Raw genomic sequence first — 23,980 nt, 5'->3', positions numbered from 1 at the left:
AAAAACAGTTTGTACAATGCCTACTGCACTGCAAAAAATGCTTTTCTTACTAAGATTTTTTGTCTTGTTTCCAGCCAAAATATCTAAAAATTCTTAAATCAAGAAGGATTTTATAGACAAGTAAAAATTAATGTCTTATTTTCAGAAAAAAAAAAAAAAAAACAGTCAAAATTAAGTGTGTTTTTGCTTGAAACAAGCAAAATAATCTGCCAACGGGGTAAGAAAAATAATCTTGTTTTCTGTTTGAAATAAGATTTTTTTTCTTGCCCCATTGGCAGATTATTTTGCTTGTTCTAAGAAAAAATAACTTAATTTTGGCTTGTTTTTTCTGAAAACAAGAAAATAATTATTACTCGTCCAGAAAATCCTTCTTGATTTAAGAATTTTTAGATATTTTGGCTGTAAACAAGACAAAAAATCTAAGTAAGAAAAGCATTTTTTGCAGTGTGCCACTACCGTTTCAACGTTTGTGGTCAGTAAAAAGTAGTTTTTTTTCTTACCCCATTGGCAGATTATTTTGCTCGTTCAAAGCAAAAACTCAAAAATAATTTGTACTCGTCTAGAAAATCCTTCTTGATTTAAGAATTTTTAGATATTTTGGCTGGAAACAAGACAAAAAATCTAACTAAGAAAAGCCTTTTTTGCAGTATTTATTTGATCAAAAATACAGTAATATTGTGAAATATTATTACAATTTAAAATAGCTGTTTTCTATTTTAATATATTTTAAAACTAATTTATTCCTGTCACAGAAAGCTGAATTTGTAGCAGCTCAGGACATTTCGTAGTCTTATTAATATTGAAAACAATCATGTTGCATAATATTTTTGTGGAAAACATGATTCTTTGTTTTTCAGGGTTCTTTATTAAATAGAAAGTTCAGATCACTATTACAAAAACAATTTACTGACCTCAAACTTTTGAACGGTACTGTATGTTTATACTTTTTAATGACAGCATATTATCAAAAATGCAGAATCCGGTCAATAATAGCAAGTTAACAATAAAAAAGATAAACAGATTTTTACATTTTATTAAGAAAATATGAGTGGCTCATATGGTTGCTTATACACAATTGTTTATGAGTGTGCATTGCTATAAGGTTGTTTGTGTCGTCAGGGTGTTTGCAAAGATGCTACTTAAGTAAAAAAATAAACAGATTTCCCAAGCTTGGATCATATGGAAGTCTATAGGAAGTCCAAACACTTAGAAACGTTTATTATACACAAATCCTGAAACAGGTTCCCTGCTTTTTTTTTAATACTGAGGGATCCATTGTCAGTGTATTTTTTATAGTCTTTAATGTAAATTCCTCCTCATTGGTATCTGAGTGATGTGATCTAGTGGTTAAATATTGGAGCGCTCTTGTGTTCTTGAGAAAGGCATTTCTCAGGTTACTCCAGGAGGGCTGTCCTTGTGATATGAATGCTTGGGTAAAAACAACCTGCCAAACTCCTGTTAGCACCCATTCATTTAAATTACATCAGGTTACAGGATGATGAATTCATGTGAGGCTAGAGCTGGTCCTGCAATACACACACACACACACACACACACACACACACACACACACGAAGATTAACAGGAATAGTTTACCCAAAAATGAAAATTCTGGCATATTCACTTCCATAGGTTTGGGTGTCAGTAAGATTTTCGAATGTTTTCGAATGTTCAAAAGTGTACATACACTTGATTCGTAATACTGTGTTGTTACCTGAATGATCCACAGCTATGTTTTTTTGTTTAGTGTTAGTTGTCTCAGAATAAAAGGTTTGGACGACAAGAGGACAAGTAAGTGAGTTTTTGAACTTAAGTGCATCCACTACTGAAGTAATACTTGAACTTACTTTGATCTCACAGCTAACAGATGTGAGTTTTATGCTGATTCTGAGAGGAACCACTGCAGAACTGGCTGCTTGTTTTCCGCCAGCCATTTAATCTTGCCTGTTGTCTTCTCAATGGCCTGCTGCAGCGCTTGAGTTCCTGAGCCGAATCCGGTCTCAGCGTTATCCTTTTGGAAGCGTTTCAACTGAACAAAGACAGCAAGGATTTAACACTTAAGTCAGGTAATGTCTTATAAGCCTCTCACAGGTACATGCAGTAGTTTTTAGCTGTGCCGTGTGCCATTGAAAGGTCAAAGGTACCTGACTGAGTTCAAATGGTGTGCAGAATCTATAGGTGATGTCACTAATTAATCTGGAGAAAGTGAATGATCCAGTGCCATACCTGTTGAGAAATAGCAAAAGTGTGTGTACTTTTGACATATTTTTCTCATTCTCTGTCTTTGTGCTTGTGTGTGTTAGGGATTTGGCATACTTACACTTTGAAGAAATAGTCCCAGTTTGCACGGACAAAGTCCCATGCCAAAGGTTGGCCAATAATATTACTGGCAATGAACCCAATGGTTGAAGTGGCATCCTGTTTGCGTATCTTTTCTGGGTTCATAGTATATTCCAGATACCTCAATAAAACAAAACAATTTACAAGTTATACTTCACAGATCATAGAGTATTACAATGCATGTATGCAAAGTGTTAAAAAAATACTTTAGAAATGCAATTCAGACAGGCGATGACTTGAACACAATTTCTATAATAAACTTGCTTCTAACTGATATTGTAATATTAATATAATTAGGGGTTCAAGCACATAGCGCTAAAAACCTATTGTTATTGTTAGAATAGCCAAGGATCAGCAATCTCAACATAAAACTGATTGGGTAGACTAAACTGTAAGTCGTAGAGACTTGAAACTTGGAGGGATGGTAGTACTCACACTGTCTACAACGTCACCAAGACTCACCCCAATTGGCCTGACGGGGGCGCTACAGCGAATAAAAGTCTGAAATTGCTAATAACTCCTAAACCGTTCGTTGCAGACTCATGTGTCTTATGTCATTGGATTCCTTGGCTCACAGTGGACAAAACATATGTCAGATTCATCTTTTGCCAAGTTTGTGGTATTAAGCATTTTTTGAAAGACCTACTTTTGCAAACTAGTCCTATAGTTTTTTCGCCTGATTGGAACCAAACCAGGGCAGAAATATTCTCTGGAGAGTGACGCTCAGTAATTATCAAAAAAGTGGAACTTTCAACTCTCTATTGCAAAGGAAAGCCAAAACGTTTGAAAGAGGCAGGTCTGCCTTCACTTAAATGGCAATAACTTTTGAACAGAATGAGATATCTTTGCCAAACTCACAACGCGTTTGTAAGAGCTAAATCTGAGGTCATGTGAAAGAAGTCGCAGAGCTTAGCCACTTGGTGTCGCTATAAGAGGGAAAAAAATGGCCATAACTACGCAAGCGGTTGTCCTATCAACATGAAAAACGGTATGCACTATCTTGGTCCAAAGTGCCACAAGTGGCTATAAAGACGTTTGCATACCTCAAAAAACATGGCCACCATAGGCAGATGGATTGGAACGAAACTCAGTGGACCCGTTGACTCATGGCCCTAAAGGTCTGTGACAAATTTGAAAGAAATCGGCCACTGGGTGGTAATATCACATTTTTCAAGGGTGTAAACGATTGTATATTGTGCTGTTTTTCTCACATACGCACGATATTTGTATCATATGATAGACCTCCTTATTCTGAACAACTTTGCCTTTAAAACCATTGCTGTTAATCAAATTGATTAAATCAAAATTCTAAACCATCATGCAACGTTGTAGGAAAATCGGACCACTGCTGGCACTATAACTGTCATAAACGTTAAAAAACATATTTCTATGGTAAATCACCAGGATTTTCCAAAAAAGCTTTTTTATATAATTGATTTAGTTTGTTACAGGCTTGAGAAATAATATGTAATGTCTTTTTTCGTGTGTGCTTAAATGTCTTAAAGCGCTTGAACCCCGCTAATCGCTGCTTACAGCTATATTTCTAATTGATATTTGTTTTGTGGGGCTTAAAAAAGTGACTCTCTTAAAAAGGTACAATTAAAAGGCTGAAATCTCAAAAAGTTAGAAAATTGAAATGATATACAGTGATATAAAGATGGGATGCATAAAAATATCAGAACATGATGTGACAATGTAAGTACTGTTTAGGTTTATTACATAGATCACCCCCAAAAATGTCTTTGTCTTTGAAAAGTTTCGTCTTTGACCCTTAATATGCTTTTCCAAAGCTACCTGTTGAGTAACCAGGGCACTTTGGTGCAGGCCAGAGCCGATCTCAGTTTGACAGCTTCAACTGCGACTGTGGCCTTCTGGAACATCTGCCAGCCAAAGTTCCATTCATCTGCACCGCCTGCAGCGATGGCGTCACAGTACACCGTTGACCTCAGGTTAGGATGAATCCTGTACGGAATTTATTCTCATTATTTATTTATTTCATCAAAAAATACAGAAAATGTTTCTTGAGCACCAAAAAGTGTAAAATATTGGTACTAGTTGTTTTGAAAAAGCAGAATTTTCAGCATAATTTCTCCAGTCTTCAATGTTACACGAAACACAAACATTTCTTTGTATTATAAATGTTGAAAACAGTTGTGATTCTTATTTATTTATTTTTTAAACTGTGATACATTTTTTCAGAATCTTTAGATGAATAGAATGTTTGACAGAACAGCATTTATTTGAAATAGAAATCTATTTGGAAATGTGTTTACTGTCACTTTTCATCAGTTAAATAAATCGCTGCTGAAGAAATGTAAACATTTCTTTTTAAACTTTAAAATTTACTTTTGAACTGTAGTGTACATGCAATGTGCAATATGCATGTTTTTTTTTTTATATTTTAATTTTGCATCAGAGAGGTGTGTTACAATATCAAAGCTGTTTCTGGTCTTATTGTGCACAATATTGGTGCACTGCATTAAAATATGTTTGCATTTATTATCTTTTATCAAAATGTAATGATTATGTTACAAATTGCATTTTTCAACCCCTCTCTTCCAGTCACCTGCCTCCATTCTGCTATATAACACTCTCATTTTACACTCACCACTCTAAAATTCAGCATCACATTATGGAAGTAACATCAGTTGTCAGTAGTGTTTGGCTTTAAGACCTAAGTTTAACTAACTGTACACAAAATGATTCTCAGCACACTCTGGATTAAAGAATTTTAAACTTTTCTTTAAAAAATCAGGTAGTATTTAAATAATTTGTTTACTGTGTAAAAATAAGTTTCCTCCACTGATATTAAATGCACTTGAAACTTCTCAAAAAAACACATCACATATTGTACAATGCAACATTTTGAAGAACTTGACATTTCAAAGGAACTGGTGGGATAAGTTACTAATCTCGAAATTGCTTAAGACACGCTACACAATCATCCATATAGGAAATTGCTCAATTTCATTTGAAGTTTGCACTCACGCATTGTTATTAGGATTCTGCATCCATTTCTTGAACCAGCCTCTGGTTAGTTCTCTGCATCCCTCCACACCTGTACTGCAGGCTAGAGACAGTGCAATAATCTGTGTGAACCTGAGGATAAAATCAGCTTTTTATTAAACATAACTTTACCTAATATACATTCTGGGAAATGTGTGACATATGAAAGATTTGTCCTTACTGATCAGTGTGGCCAGTCGGAACTCTTGTCCAGTTTGAGCTGATAGTCCCAAAATACTCAAACAGAGGTTTGACTTGTTTCTTAAAATACGTCTGAAAGAAATACAAACAGCAGCCCCTGTAATCTGTCTGTTTTACTGCAGCTTTGACTATAATAATGAGATTTAACCAACCTGCATGGCACCGTAAACTTCACTGCGATCAAACAACTGGAAAAAATAGTTAAGATTTCGAAGCCCTGCCTCCCATGGAATGAATTCCCGCTCCTTCAGAAGATACTTAGTTGTTCTCAAGGCGAGTGTTATGTTTATAATGGATGCTCTGGAAGAATAAACAAAAATGAGAGTTTTATATGAAATACAGTCATTCAGGTTTTTTACCAGTGAATTTTGATGACGTGCTAAATTGTTTTTAATTACTGGATAGATATGGATAGATTTGCCCAACCAAAGGGAACACTAATCTAATGGTAAGTAAAAAATGTTTTTTAAATCAACATCAATTTATGAAGTCAGCTTATGTGATGTTTTCACAAATATTTCAGTTGTGTTGAAAGTTCAACATTCAAGATGAAAGAAAGATAACCACAGACATGAAGGAAATGAGTAAACAACCTATTAAGAATTACCCCACCTCAAAAACGTTCCATTTCTTCTTCTGTTGTTATTTTGCACATTACCAGCATATTAGTGCACTGCTGTCTCTCACTGGTATATTAATGTCTTTACAGTCACTTTTGATTCATTTAATGCAATTTGCAATAACTCACCTTGCCAGATTGAATGCATCATCCATAATCTGAGCTCTGTTGACCACAGGTATAACCTATATAAAGAAAACATAAAAAATAGTTTATATGTTTTTTGGCACTTTTGTGACTGTTCTTTCTCATAATTTTTATGCAGGACCTGGTGATCTGACTCCAGTTGGTGGAGAAGTCGCTCCCAGTTCCCAAGATCGTAGTTCACTCTGAAATATCCCGACACATGGAGGTTGGCCAGCACCCATTCATTTGTGCTTGTGACTTTCATGGGTTTATGTATAGCTTGGAGCAGATAAAATAAGGTCATATTTTATACAGTATCTTCATGCAGGGAGAAAACATTTCAAATTACTCCAATCTTCAGTGTCACATGATCCTTCAGAAATCTTTCTAAAATGCTGTTTGCTGCTTAAGAAACGTTTTATTTTCAAATTCTTTGATGAATAGAAAGTTCAAAAGAGCAGCATTCATTTAAAACAGAAATCTTTTGTAGCATTATAAATGTCTTTACTGTCATTTTTCATCAATTTAATGCATCCTTGCTGAACAAAAGTATGAATTTCTCTCAAACAGTAGTATAAAGGGGCACTTTTCTGAATTTGCATTGACTCTGCAATTGGGTTTCTGACTGTAGGACACAGAGCTTCTTCTGTAAGTGTGTCATTACTAGCAGTGGGATGAAAACTGCTTTAGTAATGGTAAGATTGAATCTGAAAAATGGTATTGTTGCATCCTTAGTTTTAAAGTCGTGTTTGTTTTTAATAGGGATGATTTGAGCTCTTTTGTGGTTGATATGCAAGTGTTATTTATATTCGCTCGTGTTCATATTTCCAGGGCTAAAGTTGTTCAGGTTTTACCTTTCAAAAGCTTGGGGTTGGTAAGATTTTTAATGTTTTTGAAAGCAGTCTATTCTGCTCACCAAGGCTGCGTTTATTTGATCAAAAATACAGTTAAAATCTGTAAAATCGTGAAATGTTATTTCAATTTAAAATAACAGATTTCTACTGTAATATATTTCAAAACGTAATTTATTCCTGTGATGCAATGCTAAATTTTGACATAAAATTACAGTACTGGAAGTGCAAAAACAAAACTGAAATTTGGGCCAGTAGGTAAGCAACAACCCAGAATGAGTTTTACATGGTCAAACACTTTTCAGTTGGTCTTCAGTAAATGTAAATACGAATGCATGCACTCAAAGCTTTCTCTTGAGCCCAAATCGTTTTGTAAGCTTGGCTCTCTTGTCGTCCAAAAGCAAATCCAGAATTTCATACATCTCCAGCCCCTTGTAGAATAACAAGTAAGATTTGACTCTTTGCCTACTATAGATTGGCCGGATGCCCTTGCGTTGGAGTGCTGAGACCTAAAACTGCAAGAACCGAGTGACCTGTGATTTTATTGGCTGAGCGAGAGTCTGTAAAACTTGTTGCAAGGGCTTGAGGTACAGTAGATGCAAAGTATAAAGTGATTTAATAAGGTTTAATGTACCTGATTTCTGTAGAAGCCACAGCTGATCCTGTGCCTGACCTTGCTTCATCCATTTGATGGGCACAAACCATTCATAACTGAGGTTTAACACAGCAGTTAGATTTATAAGAAGGGTTTTCAGAGGATCTACAAATGTTATATTACAATGATGATGTTTGACAACATACTTGAATTCAGATTTCCTGTCCACTACTGCTTCTGGCTCCATAAGAAAGTGCTTTTGGCTGACGGTTCCTGTTTGAGTGTCAATGGTGACTACTGGAAAACCCATCTGTAGTATCCAGCGGTTCATGATCTCGTGAACACTATACGGCAGTTTCACCCCTGGAGTTTGATCTACTGCCTGGTTGAGATGTGAAAACTAAAACTGAGTTCCAGCATTTCTACACCATATATTAGGGCTGAGCAACATGGCAAGAATTGTAAAATTGTAATTTTTCCAGAACAAAGCAGATGTAAAACAAACTCACTTGTTAAAAGTGGAAAAGGTGCATTGAATTGTACAAACACACATATACTACAAGCTTGTCTTAAACAAAGTAATGTTTCTGCCACTGAACAAAAAATAAAAGAAGGTCATTGCAATTATTTATCTTGCAATTCTGACGGTTTTTTTTTCCTGCACGACTTTATATGTCACAATTTTGGCTTTTTCTCAGAATTGTGAGGTATAAAATCACAATGTTATAAAGTCAGAATTGCAAGATACAAACTTTTTGCAATTCTGATGTTTATTTTTCTCACAATTGTGAGTTATAAAGTCCTGTTCTGGGGGAAAAAATACTTTTTTTACAATTGCAAGTTTATATTTTGAAATTCTGATTTGATAACACGCAATTACAACTTTATAATATGCAATTCTGACTCTTTTTTTACAACTGCAAATTTATATCTCACAATTATGACTTTTTTTCTCACAATTTTGAGATGTAAACTCACAATTGCAAGAAAAAAACCATCAGAATTGGGAGATATAAACTGACTTTCTTCTTTCTATTCTGACTTTTTTCTCAGAATTTGCAAAATATAAACAGACCTTTTTCTTCCTATTCTGACTTTTTTCTCAGAATTGCGAAATATAATCAGACTTTTTTCTTTTCCTATTCTGACTTTTTTTTCCTCAGAATTGTGAGATATAAACTCACAATTGCAAGTTATAAAGTCCAATTCTGAGGGAAGATAGACTATTTCCTTATAACTGCTCATTTTTATATCTCACAATTCTGTCTTTTTTCAGAATTGTGAGATATAAACTCACAATTGTGGGAAAAAAATCTAAGAATTGCGAGATATAAACCACAATTCTGAGGGAAAAAGGACTATTTTGAGACAGAATTGCGAGACTTTTTTCTCGCGATTCTGACCTTTTCTATGAATTAAGGTATAAACTCACAATTGTGAGTTATAAAGCCTAATTCTGAGGGATAAAACTATTTTCTTACAACTGCAATTTAAACTCAAAATATAAACTTGCAACTGAGAAGAAAAAAAACATCAGAATTGCAAAATTTTTCTTCTGACTTTTTCAATTCTGACTTTTTCTCAAAATTGAGATTGCGAGTCATAAAGTACAGTTCTGAGGGAAAAAAAATATATTTTCTTATGACTGCGAGATTATATCTCACAATTCTGATATTTTTCTCAGAACTGAAAAAACACCAGAATGGAGAGATATAAACGGACTTTTTTCTTGCAATTCTGACTTTTTTCTCACAGTTGCAACATATAGACTGACTTTTTTTCTTGCAATTCTGACCTTTTTCTCACAATTGTGAGTTTATATCTTGCAATTTTTCCTGCAATTCTGACTTTTTCTCAGAATTAAAGTCCAATTCTGAGGAAAAAAAATACTATTTTCTTATAACTGTGAGTTTATATCTGACAATTCGGACTTAATAACTCCCAATTGCCTAGCCTTACCATATATAAATCTCAAGCAGTTAAACAGCCCACCTTTTGAAGATGATCCCAGAGATCTGAATGCACTGAGCTTCCAAAAGCAAACTGCTTCAGATAGTTCTGTGGGAGAAGAACAACACAAGGCCATGAAATACGATGTGAAAGTTGCATGAACTCTTGAACTTGTTCAAAAACATGAGAGTACAGTAAGACTTACACTAAGTCCTTTGGCAAACACAGGCTCTGTCAGGAATTCCGAGAGCATTTTAAGCACTGCAGCTCCCTGTAATGACAAACATATGAAGTGCACTTATCAGTGCTCAAGCTGAAACCCAACATAAAGATACAAACGTTTTTAATGTTGTAATGAATCCCACTGTTGTGAATGGTTGCCAGGATGTTGCTAAGTGGTTGTTCTGTACTAAATTGCTAGGTCTCATGATAACAGTAGATTTTTGTACCTTGCTGTAGGATATGGTGTTGAACATTTCGCTGATTTCTGCGGGTGTGTTGACCTCTTCCTCTTTTCGAGAGAGGGGGTGAGAGGAAGTCAAGCTATCCACAGCAAACGCTCTTTGCAGGTCGTACAGAATGATCTGGTCTTTCTGGTGAGGGATAGAGATGATTGGCAGGTACATGTTATGTGTGTCTCTTCTATACATTTGGCTGCACTACAGCATGCAACAATCATCCTCTCTGAAAGGTGAAGTGTGTAACTTCTGCACCACTAGCAGCTGTAGATGGAACTGAAAAAATAATTAATGTGTCCAGGTTTACCAAGTTAGTTTGTTTCCGAAACATGAATAATTACCTATTTATTCATTTATGAAAATTTCAGGTTTACCAAAAACTTGTTGCCTTATAAATACATAAATAATACAAAAAAATATATATTAGATAGTATTATATAAAATAATATTTCATAAATGTTTTAAGTTAAGAACTTGTTTGCTTCTAAACATGTAATTAAGTAAGTAAATAAATTAATAAATACATTTTTCATAAATGCTTCAGGTTTACAAAGACCGCCTTAATTCATTCATTCATTCATTTATTCATTCATTCCCCAGGTTTCCCAAAAGCCTTGCCAAATAAATAAATATTATTATTAATATTGTAACAATATGTTAAATTGACTAAGAACGACTAAGCCTTCTAAATAAAGTAAATAATTAAACAATTAAAAAAAATTATTTTGTAGGTTTTCAGGTTCACCAAGAACTCCTCCATTTATTTATTTATTCCCCAGGTTGCAAAATAAACTTGCCAAATAAATAAATAAATAATAATATTATTATTATATTAATATAATATATAAAATAATATTTCATATATGTTTCAAATTTTACTAAGAACTTGTTTGCCTTAAATAAATAGATTGGTACATAAATAGTATTTTTAAATGAATGAACTCAAGAACTCATTTGGCATTTCATTCATTCATTCATTCATGCATTCCCCAGGTTTAAAAAAACCTTGCCAAATAAATAAATACATAAATAACAATATTACTATTATTATAATATTGATATAATATATTAAATAATATTTATTGTATGTTTCAAGTTTACTAAGAACTTGTTTTCCTTCTAAATAAGTAAGTAAATAAATAAATAAATATTTCAGGTTCACAGTTGATTTATTCGTTTGTTTGTCAGTTTGTTTATTCCTCAGGTTTCCCCCCCAAAACCTTGCTGAATAAAAAAATAATAATAATACTATTATAATAATATTATAATATATAAAATAGTATTTCATATATGTTTCAAGTTTTCTAAGAACTTGTTGGCCTTCTAAATAAATTGGTAAATAAATAAATAAATAGAAGAACTCATTTGTCCTTTATTTATTTATTTATTTATTCGTTAGTTAGTTAGTTAGTTCATTCATTCCAAAGGTGTCCTAAAAACCTAGCCAAAAAATAATAATATATAATAAATATAATAATATAATAAATGTAAATAAATAAATTGTTATAATATATTATTATAATATCAATATAATATATAAATAATATTTCATATATGCTTCAAGTATGATAAGAACTTGTTTGCCTTCTAACTAAATAAAACTAGCTAAATACATTTTTAATAAATGTTTCAGGATCACCAAAAACTGCTTTGCCCCTGTATACATATTCATTTATTAATTTATTCATTAAATAAAACAACAATTCTCCCCTAGGTTTCCTAAACACCTTATATTTATGTTTCAGGTTCACCAAGAGCTTGTTAAAATAAACAGGCACTTTTTATATGTTGTTTTGTCAGACATTTTATATATTTTTTTAGAATACATGGCTATTTCTGAATGACCCTCAAGGGAAAAAGGTACTGTTTGGTCCGGGTGGTGTAGTTACAGCATTCATCAGCAGGACTATCAAAACCACTCTAACCGGCCAAACCTTGACCCTTTTGCTTAAACAAACAGACTGATGTTTTGAAAGCGCCTACAGATTGTTACTTTTAGTTGTTTCTGTTCTTTACATTGGAATAGAGAAAGTATGTACACACTTCAACTTTAAATATAAGCACATTTTTTTAACTATGTAAGGACCTTGATGAGTATACAGACTATTTCACAGAAATCCTCTGAATGATGTTCTTACCATATTCCAGGTGGGCTCAGCATAATCAGCGCCCAGATACTCCACGTATGAAGCAAACCCCTCGTTCAGCCACAGATCGTTCCACCATTTCAGCGTCACAAGGTTTCCAAACCACTGGAAGACATAAATCACATGGCAAACTGTGGGAAGCAAAAAGTACTCAAGAGTCCCCTTTACTGGGCCTACACGTACCATATGAGCCAGCTCGTGAGAAACAACAGTCACAATCCTCTGCTTGTTGGCATTGGCAGACATCCGCGGATCATATAGAAGAGCCGTCTCTCTGTAAGTGACTAGACCCCAGTTTTCCATGGCTCCTGAGTTGAAGTCAGGCAGCGCAATCTGGTCTAAGAAAACAGGAGGAGAACTGTTTATTCTACTGTGCTTTGATGGTTAAAGGCTTTCTTGAAAAATTTGGACGTACCTGACTTAGAAAGCGGATAGCTGGTGTTGTAATATTTCTCAAAGAACTCCAGTATTGGCTGAGTGATGTTGAGCGCATAGTTGCCTTGACCGCTTTCAATGGCTTTTTTTCTTGCCCATATTCTGACCTTTGACAAGCCAAACAAACAAGTTTTGAAATAAATGTCATGTCTATAAAAGGTCTATAAAATATTTAGATTTATGATTTGGTGTGGAGGTCCTACCAAAACTCCCTTCTTGTCTTTAGAATTGATGAACGTAAAATCACTGACAACAAACGCGACGAGATACGTTGACATCCTCTTTGTGGGTCCAAATATCGTTCTGGCAACAGTGGTTCCATCGATGATGACATTTTCTGTCTCTAAGATGAAAAAAAAAGAAAAAATGTAGCAAATTTGAAAGGTAATTGTGAGTTCTTATCTCACAATTCTGACTTTTTGTCACAACTGTTAGAAATAAACTCCCAATTGCAAGTTATAAAGTCAGAATTGCAAGATAAAAACTCACAGTTCTGACTTTTTTCTTAGAACTGTAAGATATAAACTTGCAATTGCAAGAAATAAAGTCAGAATTGCAAGATAAAAATTACTTTTTTATCACTGTTCTGAGTTTATATTTTGCAATTCTGACTTTTTTTCTCCTAATTCTGACTTTTTTTCTCGGAAATGCGATTTGTATCTCACAATTCTGACTTTTTTTCTCGGAAATGCGATTTGTATCTCACAATTCTGACTTTTTTTCTCGGAAATGCGATTTGTATCTCACAATTCTGACTTTTTTTCTTGCAATTCTGAGTTTATATTTTGCAATTCTGACTGTTTTATTAACTCAGCAATTCTGACTTTTTTTCTCGGAAATGCGATTTGTATCTCACAATTCTGTTTTTTTATTCCTGCAAATGGGATTTATATCTCGCAATTCTGAGTTTTTTCTCGCAAATGCGATTTGTATCTCACAATTCTGTTTTTTTATTCCTGCAAATGGGATTTATATCTCGCAATTCTGAGTTTTTTCTCGCAAATGTGATTTGTATCTTGCAATTCTGACTGTTTTTTGGAATTCTAATTTTATATTTCACAATTCTAACTATTTTTCTTGAAATTCTGACTTTTTTTTTCTCGGAAATGCAATTTGTATCTCACAATTCTGACTTTTTTCTTGCAATTCCAATTTTATATTTCGCAATTCTGACTTTTTTTCTCCTAATTCTGACTTTTTTTTCTCAGAAATGCGATCTCACAATTCTGACTTTTTATATGCAATTCCAATTTTATATTTCACAATTCTGACTTTTTTTCTCTCAATTCTGACTTTTTTTTCTCGGCAATACGATTTGTATCTCACAATTCTGACTTTTTCGTGCAATTCCAATTTTATATTTCGCAATTCTGACTTTTTTTCCTCTCAATTCTGACTTTTTTCCTGAAATTCTGACTTTTTTTTCTTGGAAATGTGATTTGTAACTTTTAATTCTGACTTTTTTCTCGCTATTCTGAGTTTATATTTCACAATTTTGACTTTTTTTTGAGATATAAATTTGCAATAGGGAGTTAAAGTGTTCTAAAGTTTTTGGAACACAAAAAAAGATATTTTGAAGTATGTTGGTAACCAAATATTTTTGGTGCCCATTGACTTTCATTATATGGACAAAAATACAATGGCAGTTAAGCGGGAATCAAACCTCTTTGGGAACAAACATTATATTTCTTTGTGTTCTGCAGAATAAAGAAATGTCTAGAGTTTTTTAAAGGTCAAGAGAGCAAGTAGATAACACAGTTTTCATTTTTGGGTGGACTATGCCTTTAAGTTGTACATTTATCAGTTATCATGCATTCTCTGGGAATCGAACCCATGACATTGGCATTGCTTTAACTGTTTAAGCAGTAATTTAAGCAGTTAATTAATCAAATAAATTGTAATTTTAGAACTGTCTGAGTATCAAGATAATTAAACTACATTAGATGTGTTGTGGCAGCCAAATTATTGAATACATAGACCTTTAAATAGTTTTAATATATCCATATTGTTAATCATGAGTCTATCACAGGCCTACAGTCCGGAGCAATCCTTTTTGCGGTTGAAAAGCATTTTTAAGAAGGATATTTTCGAAAATCTTGACAGGGTTTGATTAATGGGATACACAAACGCTGTTTTGATTTGAAATTGGCCCTGCAAGCTAAAACATGATTTGAGGCAAAAGTTTGCCTGTTTTTTGCTCATGTTCAGATAGTCAAGATTAGGTTTGAAGCCAATGGCAGATGAGGGAAAACAAACACAGCCGAAGTAAATGCCAACATCAGGAGGACAGATGCTGTCGAATAAGCACACAAGACATGTGAGTGAATATGCAAACTTTGCACTTTAAGGGAATAATTCATTAGTCGTCATCACTTTCATGTTGTTCTAAACTCATGACTCTTTCTTCCGTGGTTTACAGATGGGGATTATTTTGAATATCCTGCTCTGTTTTTTTAATGTTCTGAAGCTGTACTTTTTTGTTGTTGTACTGAGTTGACTGAAATTGAAGTCCTTATTTACTGAAAACCGTCCTCTCTGCAGTGGCTCTCTGTCTATTCACCATTTTTGTAGTCTATGATACAAAGCTAATATGTGGCTTCAGAGCACAAGTCACATACCCTGTGCCCCAATGTTCATACTTATACTACGCCTTTAAAGTATGTACTTTTTTGGTGAAGTACACACTTTTGAGTGTATAGTAGAGGAGTAGGCAAGCTTTGGTTTTCACAACAAAACCCGCCCAATTACTACTTAAAACTAGCCCAAAAGTAGGCCAAAAGCGTTTCGAGGGGGGTCCCCCGGTAAAAATTGCGTTTCAGGGGGTATAATACAAGTTTTTTGGTATACAAATTAGCTCTCCAGGGGATAAATATTACGTTATTGGGGTCGTTTCAACCCACGAAGATGAAACCCGCGGCAACAGTATAAAAGTAGCCCAATTCCGCGGGAAAACCACGGACTTGGCAACACATGCTTGTAGTTTTGTAACGCATTTTATTCGCATTTGTAGTTCTGGACCGAATCCTTTGCCAAAGCGCAATGGATTGTGGGCAACATTAGCCATTAGAGTGTGCACGGATCCACACCTAAAAAATCGACATGAAATAGTAGACCATCTGGGGACTTTTGGCATACTCTTTTCAGCATACTATGTTTTGGGACACACTTATTGTAATCTCACATACTATTTAGGATGGATAGTATGAACATTGGGACACAGGGATAGACTTTTTTGATTACATTTTTGTGGTGTTTTATTTTTGGATCTTTACAGACCCAGTTCACTTAAGCTTGTATGTTAAAAAAAAAGACTGAAATTCAAGATGTGAACTTCAAGGCAGTTTCTAGATATAAGCTGACTCTTTTAGTTTTAAGTATACTAAAAACTGGCTCAGGAAGCAGTTACGGCTCAATTAGACTCTTGTGGTCTGAGAGGAAGAATGTAAAAAAAAAAAAAAACATTTCATGGAACATTTAATGTTTATAGTATAGTTATTTATTCTTAATTTGTTGTAATTTTGATAATTTTTTTTCTTCATTTATTGTTATTTTAGGCTTTTTTTGTAGTTAATGTATTCCAATTTGAAGTTAATAATCTATATTTTCTTAAACATTTAAATTAAGTAAATAAAACAATTGAGTAGCACACACAGATTATACATTCAATCTTTCATTGAGCGCAAATACAATGTAATTAGTGAGGAACTTTTATAGGCTTAGTGATTGATTGTTTGTTCTTACTAATTTCTTGGCTGTTTGACAATGCTGTCATCTCCAGGTCATGGATGAGAGTGATATGAAACACAGCTTTCATGCCAGGTTCATCGAAACACGGGAACGCTTTTCTAGCGTAAGTTGCCTGCATCTGAGTAATGGCAATAATCCTGGAAAACATAAGAACATGTTTTGTTCAATCACAAAACCATAAACTGATGTTTAAACCATTGTATATCAGCTGTACTTATTAATAGATTTAATTACTTTTTGTTTGTCAGTGAGATATGTAATATTTCTAAATTTAAATAATCTTTTTTACGATTTAACGGAACAACATAAATTAAATTATTTTTAGTAACATACGTCACATGTCTTGTTTTGTTTGCTTTATAAAAACATCAACCCAAGTGGCATTTATTTTTTAGAAATATAGTGCACTTATTAAGCAAAACATTTCAGAAAAACAGAGGTTTGTTAAATTTTTAAATGGTAAAACCTGTGTTTTACCTGTGACAAATAGCTGAATTTTTAGTGTCACATGATCTTGCTAATTTGCTGCTCAAAATTATAATTTTTATTTTATACATATTAATATTTATTTATATTATCAAAGTTCCATTTATTTGATCCAAAATACAGAAATATGAAATACTATTGCAATTTAAAATAACAGTTTTCTATTTTAATACACTTTAAAATAGAATTTATTTCTGTGATGCAAAGCTGAATTTTCAGCATAATTTCTCCAGTCTTCAATGTCACATGATCCTTCAGAAATCATCCTAATATGCTGATTTATTATCAATAATTTTTGGAACCTATGACACTTTTTTCAGGATTCTTTGATGAATAAAAAGGTAAAAAGAACAGCATTTATTCAAAAAATAAACAAATATTATATATATTCAATACATTTCATTACTATCATTTTTAATCAATTAAACACATCTTTGCTGAATGAAAGTATTAATTTCTTTCAACAAAGGAAAAAAATAAAAATAAATAACTGACCCCCAACTTTGAACAGTTGTATATTGTTACAAAAGATTTCTATTTTAAATATATGCTGTTCTTTTAACATTTTATTCACCAAAGAATCATGAAAAAGTAGCACAAGTTACAAAAAAATATTAAGCAGCACAACGGTTTCCAACACTGATAATAAATCAGCATATTAGAATGATTTCTGAAGGATCATGTGACACTTAAGACTGGAGTAATATTGCAGAAAATTCAGCTTTGCATCACAGGAATAAATTCTATTTTTAGAGTATATTACAATAGAAAACCATTATTTTAAACTGTAATAATATTTCACAATATTACATTTTTTTCTGTATTTTTAATCAAATAAATTTAGCCTTGATAAGCAGAAAAGACTTAAAAATCTTACTGAACCCAAATTTTAAACGGCAGTGTGTGTATGTATATATATATATAGCCAATAATGCATTTCATGGGTCAATATTATCGTCATTAGGATATTAAGTAAAGATCATGTTCCATGAACATATTTAGTACATTTTTCGCACCCTCAGATATCAGATTTTCAAATAGTTGTATCTCAGCCAAATATTGTCCTATCCTAACAAACCATACATCAATGGACAGCTTAATATTTATTCAGCTAAATAAAATTTACCCTTATGACTGGTTTTGTGGCCCAGGGTCACAATTATCAATGTTGACAACATTTGTGCTTAGTATTTTTGTCCAAATCTTAATTATTATTTTTTTCAGGATTATTTGATGAGTGTTTGAAATAACATTAATAACATTAATTTTGTAACATTATGCATGTTTGCTATGACTTTTGGTCGATTTAATGCATCCTACAAATATTAATTTTAAAAAATGGTACTACCCCTAAACTTTTTAAAAGTAGTGTACATGCTATTCAGAATGAATGCAAATATGAGTTATAATGACATTTTCTGTTTGCTGAACATGAAGGAAAGTACACCTGTGGTTTGTCTGCTAGAACCGTCTAGGGATCGTGAAAGGAACTGACTTCATAGTATACATTCTCAGAAACATCCTTAAAAACAGTTGCTTAGAAGTAATTGCAGAAATGTCTCAGAAATGTCTCAGAGTTAGTTCTGAGAAATCTCTAGCAGATGTTTTATCTGTTTGCAGATGCCACTTTGTTTGATATTTTGCGTCTAATGAAATAACATTCTGACATTTTTAGCTGCTTATGTTCTTTTTGTGGAAGCTCTATTGCTTCGATAAACAACATCTCACTTTTTTTCACCATCTTCCATGTATTCGCTCCTGTAGAAACCCTCTAGATCATCAGCAAGCTCTCCTGTGAACTCTGTGTAGAGCCAGTAGGACTTCCCAGGCTTCAGGTTTCCCTCTAGTTGGATCACCAGGTAATGTGTTTCCACCTGAAACCAGGTTGTCTTTATGGCCGGAGCCATTACGCCGCTCAGACCTGTGAGTTTTGCATGATGCCCATTAAACAAAGTCATGTTCAGCTTGTTAGAGTGAATTAGTATCAGGTCTGTTTTCTTCACACAAGTAAACATCACCCCAGAGATCCCAGTGAAAATATACATCCCATTGGCGTTCTTAGCCAAACGTGGCCAAAGAGTCACATTGTAGTACTCAGGAGAAAGAGTATCAGGCAGTCTGTATTTGTCCCAGGGTTCGTTGGAAGTCTTCGGGGTGGGAGGTACTGGCAATATAGATGCATTAGTGAATTTGGCTGTGTTTTTGGACTTTTCTCTATTGTAAACCACTGATAATGCAATGATGGTCACCAGGGCTATTGCAGCCAGCACCATGGCTGCTGTGGCCAGATGTTTGCTGATGTAATATCCTTTCCCCATTGTTCACTGCGGTCTGAGTTGTGAAATTGGTGGTGTCCTTTATTTTACTACTTTGTTGTGTTGTTGAGATGATGCTAGCATGACAGTGCCTTCAACAAGAACAAATAGATGGTTTCCATCTTCGGTGATGTAAATGCCTAGAAGAAACAATGTTTCATTATATATTCAAGATGATTCAAGGAATAAATCATCTAAAAATCTTATTTAAAAATTGAATGACTTGAATATTATTATGAACACAAAGGGAGATATTTTGAAGAAAATTCATGCTGTTCTTTTCCAAACAATGGAAATGTAATTTTAGTTAAAAATTTTAGTTTTTTTTTTTCATGTATACACACACACACACACACACACACACACACACACACACACATACTGTATATACACACAGCTGAGGTCATACACCTTGTAGAATCTGCTAAATGTTAATTATTTTACCGAAATAAGAGGAATCATACAAATGCATGTTATTTTTTATTTCACAAATGACATTTACATAGTCCACAAGAGAAAATAATAGTTGAATTTATAAAAATGACTGTTCGAAAGTTTACATACACTTTATACTTAATACTGTGTTGTTACCTGAATGATCCACGGCTGTGTGTTTTTTATTTTATTTTATTTTTTTTGTTTAGTTATAGTTGTTCTTGAGTCCCATGTTTATCCTGAACAGTTAAACTGCCCACTGTTCTTCATAAAAATCCTTCAGGTCCCACAAACTCTTTGGTTTTTAATTTCAATACTTTTTTGTGTATTTGAACCCTTTCCAACAATGAATGTATGATTTTGAGATCCATCTTTTCACACTGAGGACAACTGAGGGACTCATATGCAACTATTACAGAAGGTTCAAACGCTCACTGATGCTCCAGGGGCATTAAGGGGGGTGAAAACTTTTGAACATAATAAAGAATTTGTCTTGTTTTGCCTAAATGTCATATTTTTTCATAGTGCTGCCCTTTAGAACCTACAGAAGATAATTACATGTTTCCCAAAACAAGTTAAATTTTCCCTGATTCAGAAGTTTTCACCCCCATCTCTTAATGTGTATTTTTTCCTTCTGAAGCATCAGTGAGTGTTTGAACCTTCTGTAATAGTTGCATATGAGTCCCTCACTTGTCCTCAGTGTAAAAAGATGAATCTTAGAATCATACAGTCATTGTTGGAAAGAGTTCAAATACACAAAAATGCTGAAAAACCACAGAATTTGTGGGACCTGAAGGATTTTTCTGAAGAACAGCAGGCAGTTTTAACTGTTCAGGACAAACAAGGAACAACTATCAATAAACAAAACAACACAGCTGTGGATCATTCAGATAACAACACAGTATTAAGAATCAAATGTATGTAAACTTTTTTTATAAATTCAACTATTATTTTTTCTTGTGGACTATATGTAAACATCTTTTATGTGAAATATCTTATTCAGGTCAGTACTAAATAAAAACTTGCTTTAGTAAAATAATTAACATTTTGCAGATTCTGCAAGATGTATGTACACTTTTGACCTCATATACTGTACATATATAAATATAATTTTTGTACTAGATTATTAGTTGTTACTTTTAGTTGTAGTTTTAGTTCACAATAACAACACTGGCTGTCTAACATTCAAATATGAAACACAAAACAAATTTTACTCACCCACAACTAATGAATAGTTTGCAAGCCATATGGACAACTTTTACAGTAGTTTTATAATAATTTTTCTGGAGCTCAGTAAATTTAATTTAATTTAATTTAATATTCATTTTAACTCAGAATAAACATGATGTTTGAGCAGTTTGCTGACTAAATGCTCTTTTGTTTTGTGGCAGTGTTGTTTTCGTCAACGATGACGATGACGAAATCATTTCGTTGACGCCACTTTTTTTCATGACGATAACGAGACGATGACGAGATAAAAATGGCTCGTTGATGACTAAAACATGACGAGACGTGTGTGAGTTTTCGTTGACGAGACGAGAATAGACGAAAATGTTAGTGGGTGGTCCGTCAGACGTTTAAAATGCATGACATTTCTGCTTATTGTGCATGCCAATTAAAACTTAAAAAGTATCTGACGCTATGGCAAGCCGTTTTAGCATTAAATACTCTTTGCTGTACTAGTATGGCAAGCCGTTTTAGCATTCCATCCTTGTTTGTCTTTTATGTTCTAAAACATTCCTTCATTATTGTAATTATTGGTGAAAATAGTCGATCCGGAAGCTCACATTGTGTTGAACTATAGGTCTGCTATTTTCAGAACTTATAAGTGACACTACCCAACAGCAAAATACTTACTGACCTACATTAATTTGTTAAAAGACTACTTTTTTCCCTTTTTTTGACTAAAACTAGACTAAAACCTTTTTGACATTTCGTCGACTAAAACTAGACTAAAACCTTTTTGACTTTTCGTCGACTAAAATTGGACTAAAACTATCACATATAGAAGTGACTAAAATTTGACTAAAACTAAGAAGCATTTTAGTCCAAATGACTAAGACTAAGACTAAATCTAAGATGGTTGTGGTGAGGAATAAAAATTGAACTCTGTTAACCTTAATTTAAGCTTTGTTAAAACAAAAAGTCACATGATGCACATCTGGCATAATCAAAAGCACTAATTACTGTTGTGCTCTTTCTCACAGGTGCTTCCTCTCGATGCCTGACCTCATTTATCATTCTCCTGTTACCTTCTTATGTGAGTTCAATCAACAATCACATGCACATATTGTAACACATATTTTAACAGCTGTTTATGTGTTAGTAAGCAGAAACAAGGGCAAAAATATGCCCTCCTGTGATCGACCTTCTGATTGGTGCAGGAAAGAATGGGATGGGATACCTTCCTTGTTCGGCTGATTCATTCTCAATTAGACCAATGGATAACGTGAGTCTTTTCCTAAGAAGATTTTCTCGTTGTAAGTGGGAAATGTATGTGAAAGTTCAACATGCAGATGTTTTTGCAATGGTCACATACGGGGGCAATGAAAATATAATCAATAGACCAATAAGCTTTGCCTTAAAAAACAAGAAATACCCTACATTACTCATAGTTAAAAATGCTCATGCTATTTGAAAGGTACTTGAAGTAGACTGAAAAGCTATTTTCTTGTAGTCTTTATTATATTTACAGTGTGGCCATGCAAACTAGTATGGAAATGCATGCTGGTCTCAACTAATCTTAACATGAATGCCATAGCCTTTATTGCATATTATTGCTTTGCATATCCAAATTCATGCAATCATTGATATGACTATTTTGCTCTCACCTTTCAGCTGTAAAACCACTTTGCTTAAACGCTTGTGTCTTACGCACTCTGACGAGTCTTAAGCCTTTCGTTCTACTACGTACAACCATCTCCACCTGGAAGTTATTTGAGGTAAGTAAATACACATAAACTAATTCTCTGTTACCCTCTAAAATATGAAACACCCACACTGCAGTCCAAACCGAAGAAACATCCGTTGACCATATGCTAAATCACTCTGTCTAAAAAATCCATGCATGCAGCAGGGCAGAAGCGCAGGAATCTTGCAGCAGTTCTTTTTCTTTCGTGAAAAGACTTCTTACTTCTTGTGTGTGAGGTAAAAGTCAAATCAAATAAACATGCACACACACACACACACACACACACACACACACACACTCGACTGACACTGAAGAGAGCAACACTGTACATACCAGGTATCCATAGGGAAAGTCACAGAAGTGGGAGAGTCGGTGTAGATGATGAGGCTGATGGGAAAAACAAACACACACACTCTCACACACACACTCCTTCCCGTTTGGGAGGAGGGGCGAAACGAAGCTCAAGTTTTCTCTTTAAATGTACACACACCCCAAACCCATTTCCACACACACAGAGTTCTCTGCCAAATCTTTGTCGAGGAGTTTTAAGGGGAAAATATGATCATCCTAAGTGTGTTTTGATAGCTCAAACTGAGCACAGTTTGAAACCTCTAATGGAGGCACACTGGATATTACAAAGGTGTTTTCAAAAGTCAAATAAGATATGAAGAGATATTTAGATTTTTGTCCTGTGGCTATATTTTGTATTTTTTGCACAAACATGCAAAATTGAAACTCATTATACAGCCATTATACTGTTTATCATCAGTCTGCCATCAGCTCTGATCTTGAAAGGTGATTTCGACATGATTTGATTATATTAAAGTCTCCCACTGTTTATTTTTTTCTCTTTTAAGAAACAAAAATGGTCACAAATACTCGAAAAACAACTTGGACAAAGTTTAATATTTAAGTTTTACAGTTTAAAACTTTATAGGCTGATTCGCTAACCTTAAGTATCGCAGTAGAGTGTTTTTATGTTGACAATGTAATGTAAACAATGCCACTGAACTGAACAAAACTTGCATATTTTGCTGATTATTGCTGTTAAAGTGGTCAATTATTGTCATGTTTTGGGCTGTACTAATCAGCTGGACCGGGAAAAACATTTGGAGTACCAAAGACTGCCAAAAGTTATGAAAGTTATGACAAATCGAGGAGAAAAGTGCAAAAAACTGTCTGAGAAACAAAAGGTGTTTGTGGTTGGCCAAACTGAACCAGAATTTCAAGAGCAAGAATCTTGACAATATTCAAGTTTGTTTTTTTTATCATTTCCAGTCAGGTAGGTGAAATATTAGACAAATATCTTAATTAATACTGCTCGTCATAATTAATACTGATCTTTACCACCTATTTAC

The 23,980-nt window shown here is 33.7% G+C and overlaps 1 protein-coding gene across 1 annotated transcript; it reads right to left on the bottom strand.

Annotated features, from left to right (window-relative positions):
* Positions 1–842: 842 nt before the first annotated feature.
* LOC141331380 (aminopeptidase N-like) lies at positions 843–23,053 on the bottom strand. Its single transcript, XM_073836422.1, has 22 exons — positions 22,956–23,053; positions 18,690–19,416; positions 16,470–16,612; positions 12,932–13,071; positions 12,709–12,835; positions 12,477–12,631; positions 12,285–12,398; positions 10,138–10,281; positions 9,894–9,959; positions 9,731–9,796; positions 7,945–8,120; positions 7,778–7,854; positions 6,435–6,571; positions 6,296–6,351; positions 5,700–5,847; positions 5,528–5,619; positions 5,329–5,439; positions 4,135–4,302; positions 2,321–2,461; positions 2,145–2,226; positions 1,848–2,029; positions 843–1,526 (listed from the first exon to the last, which is right to left on the bottom strand). Exons 2-21 carry the CDS (start codon positions 19,277–19,279, stop codon positions 1,877–1,879), a joined length of 2,886 nt encoding a protein of 961 aa, XP_073692523.1. The 5' UTR covers positions 19,280–19,416; positions 22,956–23,053; the 3' UTR covers positions 843–1,526; positions 1,848–1,876.
* Positions 23,054–23,980: the final 927 nt, after the last annotated feature.

This window comes from Garra rufa, chromosome 3 (assembly GCF_049309525.1).
Source record: "Garra rufa chromosome 3, GarRuf1.0, whole genome shotgun sequence".
Taxonomy (NCBI): domain Eukaryota; kingdom Metazoa; phylum Chordata; class Actinopteri; order Cypriniformes; family Cyprinidae; genus Garra; species Garra rufa.
Note: the sequence above shows the minus strand (reverse complement) of the source record. Positions and strands in the feature narration are given on the sequence as shown.

Excerpts from the sequence above, each read along its gene's own strand:
- LOC141331380 (XM_073836422.1), bottom strand. The coding sequence starts at position 19,279 with ATGGGGAAAGGATATTACATCAGCAAACATCTGGCCACAGCAGCCATG. Across the intron at positions 10,282-12,284 it reads CTGAGCCCACCTGGAATATG|AAAGACCAGATCATTCTGTA; the intron begins GTAAGAACATCA and ends ATCCCTCACCAG. Across the intron at positions 5,848-6,295 it reads GATGCATTCAATCTGGCAAG|AGCATCCATTATAAACATAA; the intron begins GTGAGTTATTGC and ends TTATTCTTCCAG.